This window comes from Pteropus vampyrus, unplaced genomic scaffold (genome assembly GCF_000151845.1).
Source record: "Pteropus vampyrus isolate Shadow unplaced genomic scaffold, Pvam_2.0 Scaffold427, whole genome shotgun sequence".
Taxonomy (NCBI): Eukaryota; Metazoa; Chordata; class Mammalia; order Chiroptera; family Pteropodidae; genus Pteropus; species Pteropus vampyrus.
The window spans coordinates 341,523-348,044 of NW_011889208.1; the positions used below are offsets into that span (position 1 = coordinate 341,523).

The following is a 6,522-nucleotide window of genomic DNA, read 5'->3' on the forward strand; positions in this document are numbered from 1 at the left end:
CAAGATGCTACATTACGTAAACACGTCCGTCACCAGTGTGGACATTTTACCGGCTTGTGTGAAATGTGGAAAAGGTTTACCCCGCGCCCTCCTCCGTTCCCGCGCGTACATCACAGGAACTACATCAGACCGAGCTCTGAGTCTTGCGTCAACCATTAAACACTTCAGAGAAAAACGTCCATATCTTCGCCTACGGTGCTCTCACCTCCCGATGTTCCCAGAGTCCCTCATCGTCCCCCTAATGTTCCGCCATTATTTTAGGGCACCTGCTGGCAACAAACTTAGTTTCTTCAGCTAAAAATGTTTTTACTTCTTCTTCGTTCCTGTAGAGTATTTGTCACTGGAGGGAGGATTTTAGGCTGGCACGTTTCTGCTTTCAGCGCTTGAAAGTGTTGAGACCCTTCCGGGCTCCCTGACCCCAGCGAGCAACCCGCTGTCACCTGAGCCGCTTCTCCTCCGTCCTCGTCATTCCTCCGCTGCTGCTTTTTAGACATCTTTCTTTCCATTTAGCTTCTGTTTTTTGCTACACGTGTCTTGGTGCGAACGTCTTTGATTTTATCCTTCTTCAGAATTTCTCCCAGCTTCCCGAATCTGCAGGTTCCGTCTATTTCCAGATTTGGGACGTTTTCAACCGTTATTTCTCCTATTACTTTTTCGGCCCCTGCCCTGTTTCCCTCTGGGGCTGCGATGACACAAATGTTCGATCTTGTCTTATAGTCCCTTAGGTGCCTGAGACTGTTCTTTTCCTCCTGTCACTTTCTCTCTTTCTCAGACGGGGTCATTTCAGTTCCAGTCCGAGTCGTCGGTTCTTCTCTCTCTCTGCCCCGTCCCGTCGTCGAGCTCGTCCACTGAATGTTTTCTCGTTCATTTTTCCTGCTCTAATTTTTTTATTCGGTCCTCCCTTGTAGCTTCTCATTTTCTGCTAAGATCTTCTACTTTTGCGTGTTTCGAGACTGCGCGTAACCGCTCAGCGAAATGCTTTTACGATGGCCGCTTTCAGACCTGCACTGCACGGCTGCAGCACGTCCTGAGTGTCACCTTGGCGACCGTCCTGGCTCTCGGTCTGACGAGCGAGTGGTTTTTAGCTGGTTACTATGAGGCTGTGGGTCCTGCGTCGGCCCTTTTAGGTGGCAGTGGCCCGTCTCGTGGTGTGCTAGCAGAGCTGTGTCACTGCGGCGGGTGCTGAGCGCGAGGAGCTCCTGCAGGCGCCAGTGGAGACCGCCGGGCCTGGCTCCGTCTGCTGGGTGCGCTCCCCACGCTGGGTTCCGCGCTCTGGGTGCCCTCTCTCCACTGCTAACGAGGCACGAGTCGGATCCCGGCCCCAGGCACAGGAGACAACGATCAGGTGAGGACAGAGGCGGCACCTGCTCTCTCAGGCGCAAGGCGAAGGTGGGACATGCTGGCTTCTCTCTACGGATCTTTTCCTCACAGAAAATCCTTAAAGAAAACTACTGTTTAGCTCCAAAAGAAAAAGCCACCTGCCACCCGCACTGTTCACTTTCCCGTACGCTAAATCGCACTGGGGTGAATGTGCCATGTGAGGGAAAAAAGCCTGATGCGGCTCGTCATGGCCACGTACCACGCACGGCGCCATGACCTCCAGCCCCAGAGCGAGTGGGAGAGGCGCCCCAGAGGGCCAGGGACGCGGGTCGACCCCTCAGGGTCAAGCCGGAGTGAGTGGGGGGGCGCAGGCGAGTCCAGCTCGTCCATCCTCAGGGGGCGGGCGGCGTTAGTCTGACACCCTCGCGTTAATGAGGCGCTAAGCATGACCTGCCCCAACGAGTCCTTGGTGACTTGGCGCAAAGCCCCTCTGTGCCGACGCCGTCCTCAGCCCCGCCCAGCTGCACGAAGGTGGGGATGCTCAGGGGGCAGCAAGGCCACCTCGCTCCATGTCGCGCGGAACTGCGGGCATCCGATTCCAAGGCGACCACCCTTCCCAGCGCGTGGCTCAGGCCGACAAGCTCCAGGACAGGCGCTCGTCCAGCGCCCACCCCGCGGGTGCCCGGCCAGTTCCCGAGGGGGGCACTGTTCCCAGTGCCCGGAGGGCCAGGAGAGAGAATCCCCATCTTCCACCTCCTCCTGTCCCCTTGAATCTTGCCTGGCCGCGTCCCCGCTGTGACCAACGAAGGCAGCGGAAGCCATGCTCTTGAACTTCCAATCCGGGGACGAGGAGGGGAGGCCGCTTCTGCGAGGGTGAGCTTCCGTCGCCCAGCACGGCGCACGCTGCGGGACCCTGAGCGGACAGGTGCTGTCGTCTTTAGCTACCTGGTGTGGGTGGCCCTGCAGGGCGGCAGGAGATGCCAACGCGTCTGCCCCCACGAGCTAAGCGTGTGGACAGGCTCAGGTGCCCACGGCCGAGGTTAGGACCCCGGCTCGGCCGCTTCCTAGCACCGAGACCTCTAGTAAGTCGCCCGAGCTCTCTCTGCCCCGGGGGCCCGTGGGAGACGTGGGAGGGCGACAGCACGAGGACGGGCGAAGGCACGGGCAGCGTACTGCGTACTTCGGGCCAGTGCCGCTCGCCCACACCCTCGGTCCTCGGTCCTCGGGGCCCGGGGCGCAGAACGGGGAGCGCTCTGGGAATCCGGAAGGCTGGGCGACAGCGGCTGAATGCAGGGACAGAGGGACAGAGGGACAAACTGCAGCGCGTCTGCCTGGGGCGTGAAGGCTTAGGAGCCAGGAGGGAGGTGCTCGGTGGGGCGACAGTGCACCCCACCCCCGGCCCAGGGCAGAAGCGCTGCAGGAACCCAGCGGCCTCTTCGCCAGCCGAGCTGACTTCCGAGGGCAGTCACGACGCCGGCCGTGATCCGCAGAACGAAACACACTCTGAGCCGTTTAAAGTCATCCCGGCCTTGTCAAAACGCGCGCGTACTCCGTTAGCTCGATAAGTCACGTTTGGGGCCAGTCACGCGCTCCTCCCTGCGGCCTGGGGGGACAGCCCCTTGCCGTTGCCCGCGGCTGCATCACTCCGACCTCTGTCTCTGCTTCACGGTTTTTTGCTACATGTGTCTTGGTGCGAACGTCTTTGATTTTATCCTTCTTCGGAATTTCTCCCAGCTTCCCGAATCTGCAGGTTCCGTCTATTTCCAGATTTGGGACGTTTTCAACCGTTATTTCTCCTATTACTTTTTCGGCCCCTGCCCTGTTTCCCTCTGGGGCTGCGATGACACAAATGTTAGATCTTGTCTTATAGTCCCTTAGGTGCCTGAGACTGTTCTTTTCCTCCTGTCACTTTCTCTCTTTCTCAGACGGGGTCATTTCAGTTCCAGTCCGAGTCGTCGGTTCTTCTCTCTCTCTGCCCCGTCCCGTCGTCGAGCTCGTCCACTGAATGTTTTCTCGTTCATTTTTCCTGCTCTAATTTTTTTATTCGGTCCTCCCTTGTAGCTTCTCGTTTTCTGCTAAGATCTACTTTTGCGTGTTTCGAGACTGCGCGTAACTGCTCAGCGAAATGCTTTTACGATGGCTGCTTTCAGACCTGCACTGCACGACTGCAGCACATCCTGAGTGTCACCTTGGCGACCGTCCTGGCTCTCGGTCTGACGAGTGAGTGGTTTTTAGCCGGTTACTATGAGGCTGTGGGTCCTGCGTCGGCCCTTTTAGGTGGCAGTGGCCCGTCTCGTAGCGTGCTAGCAGAGCTGTCTCACTGCGGCGGGTGCTGAGCGCGAGGAGCTCCTGCAGGCGCCAGTGGAGACCGCCGGGCCTGGCTCCGTCTGCTGGGTGCGCTCCCCACGCTGGGTTCCGCGCTCTGGGTGCCCTCTCTCCACTGCTAACGAGGCACGAGTCGGATCCCGGCCCCAGGCACAGGAGACAACGATCAGGTGAGGGCAGAGGCGGCACCTGCTCTCTCAGGCGCAAGGCGAAGGTGGGACATGCTGGCTTCTCTCTACGGATCTTTTCCTCACAGAAAATCCTTAAAGAAAACTACTGTTTAGCTCCAAAAGAAAAAGCCACCTGCCACCCGCACTGTTCACTTTCCCGTACGCTAAATCGCACTGGGGTGAACGTGCCACGTGAGGGAAAAAAGCCTGATGCGGCCCGTCATGGCCACGTACCACGCACGGCGCCATGACCTCCAGCCCCAGAGCGAGTGGGAGAGGCGCCCCAGAGGGCCAGGGACGCGGGTCGACCCCTCAGGGTCAAGCCGGAGCGAGTGGGGGGGCGCAGGCGAGTCCAGCTCGTCCATCCTCAGGGGGCGGGCGGCGTTAGTCTGACACCCTCGCATTAATGAGGCGCTAAGCATGACCTGCCCCGCCGAGTCCTTGGTGACTTGGCGCAAAGCCCCTCTGTGCCGACGCCGTCCTCAGCCCCGCCCAGCTGCACGAAGGTGGGGATGCTCAGGGGGCAGCAAGGCCACCTCGCTCCATGTCGCGCGGAACTGCGGGCATCCGATTCCAAGGCGACCACCCTTCCCAGCGCGCGGCTCGGGCCGACAAGCTCCAGGACAGGCGCTCATCCAGCGCCCACCCCGCGGGTGCCCGGCCAGTTCCCGAGGGGGGCACTGTTCCCAGTGCCCGGAGGGCCAGGAGAGAGAATCCCCATCTTCCACCTCCTCCTGTCCCCTTGAATCTTGCCTGGCCGCGTCCCCGCTGTGACCAACGAAGGCAGCGGAAGCCATGCTCTTGAACTTCCAATCCGGGGACGAGGAGGGGAGGCCGCTTCTGCGAGGGTGAGCTTCCGTCGCCCAGCACGGCGCACGCTGCGGGACCGTGAGCGGACAGGTGCTGTCGTCTTTAGCTACCTGGTGTGGGTGGCCCTGCAGGGCGGCAGGAGATGCCAACGCGTCTGCCCCCACGAGCTAAGCATGTGGACAGGCTCAGGTGCCCACGGCCGAGGTTAGGACCCCGGCTCGGCCGCTTCCTAGCACCGAGACCTCTAGTAAGTCGCCCGAGCTCTCTCTGCCCCGGGGGCCCGTGGGAGACGTGGGAGGGCGACAGCACGAGGACGGGCGAAGGCACGGGCAGCGTACTGCGTACTTCGGGCCAGTGCCGCTCGCCCACACCCTCGGTCCTCGGTCCTCGGGGCCCGGGGCGCAGAACGGGGAGCGCTCTGGGAATCCGGAAGGCTGGGCGACAGCGGCTGAATGCAGGGACAGAGGGACAGAGGGACAAACTGCAGCGCGTCTGCCTGGGGCGTGAAGGCTTAGGAGCCAGGAGGGAGGTGCTCGGTGGGGCGACAGTGCACCCCACCCCCGGCCCAGGGCAGAAGCGCTGCAGGAACCCAGCGGCCTCTTCGCCAGCCGAGCTGACTTCCGAGGGCAGTCACGACGCCGGCCGTGATCCGCAGAACGAAACACACTCTGAGCCGTTTAAAGTCATCTCGGCCTTGTCAAAACGCGCGCGTACTCCGTTAGCTCGATAAGTCACGTTTGGGGCCAGTCACGCGCTCCTCCCTGCGGCCTGGGGGGACAGCCCCTTGCCGTTGTCCGCGGCTGCATCACTCCGACCTCTGTCTCTGCTTCACGTCACTAGGTCCCCTCCCGTCCACAGCTGTCCCTCCCTGACCCCTCTTACGAGAACATATGCAGCTGCATTTAGGGGCCACCGCGTAACCCCAGGTCCTCGCCCCATCTCAAGACCCGTAACTTACATCCCCGAAGACCCTTTTCCCACGCGAAGGCAGGGCGTCCAGGGTCCAGGGATCGGGGTGGCCTCTCAGCCTCGCCTTCTGCATGCTACAGTGCAGGCCCAGGGGCCACAGACGTGTCAGATGTCAGTGCCCGCCCCGTCCAGGGCCCGCGAAGCTCACCCCTCAGGTTTCAAGAGCGTGACGAGCACCCTAGCGGGGCCTATCGCAGTGAAGCGGGGCCCTCCGCGACGTCCCTGGAGGAGGCAGCACCGTCTGGACGTGTCAGGGAAGCGAGGCCGCAGCGACGGCCGCTGGCCCCGCACGGCGCAGCCCAGTGCGTGGGGCTGCTTGGCCAGCCCGCGCCTAGAGGGGCAACAGCTCCCCAAGTGTCCCCAGGGCTCCCCACTCATTTCTGACCTGAAGGGGACTTTGTGCAGCCCGTCGGCGGCCAAAGTGAGCCAGGGCGCCCCTGCCTCCCGCCCAAGGGCCGCTGCTCAGCCCTGTCCTGCTGGGGCCGGCGGACGCCAAGGGCCTCGGCCTAAAACGACAGGCCACAGACTCCCGCACGTGGGGGGTGGGGGTTGTTTCACCTGTGAAACCACATGCGAGCCAGCACTTCTCTGAGAAAGGTGCGCAGGCCCTGAAGGGCGTCGGTTACCTGCTTAGCGACAGTCCGCTATCGACAAACTCGCCCCCGCGTCTCCACGGTCAGCAGCCCAGCTGTCCCGCCGAAGCGCTGGCCCTGCTGGCGCCCAGTCTCCCGTTCGCAGTGGACCCGGACGGCGCCATGACCTTCCTCTGGATGCAGGTTGAGTGCGCAGAGTTTTAAAAAGACGTGGCTACCTTGTTCCACACGCGCTAGGCGGCATTCATGCCCATAAATTTCTTATTTCTGCCCAAATGTGTCACCAATTATGCCAGATGACGGAGACTCACTCGGGGACCGTGTCCTTTGCACTC

At 61.6% G+C, this 6,522-nt stretch overlaps 1 protein-coding gene across 1 annotated transcript in view; it reads left to right on the forward strand.

The window, feature by feature from the left end:
- ATP10A (ATPase phospholipid transporting 10A (putative)) overlaps positions 1-1,186 on the forward strand; it is a gene marked incomplete at its 5' end in the record, with an annotated part of 71,402 nt that extends 70,216 nt beyond the window's left edge. The window contains one exon of the mRNA XM_023523882.1: positions 1,001-1,186. Coding sequence (XP_023379650.1) covers positions 1,001-1,186 — 186 coding nt within the window. The remainder of the gene's footprint in view (positions 1-1,000) is intronic.
- Between the last annotated feature and the right edge of the window lie 5,336 nt (positions 1,187-6,522).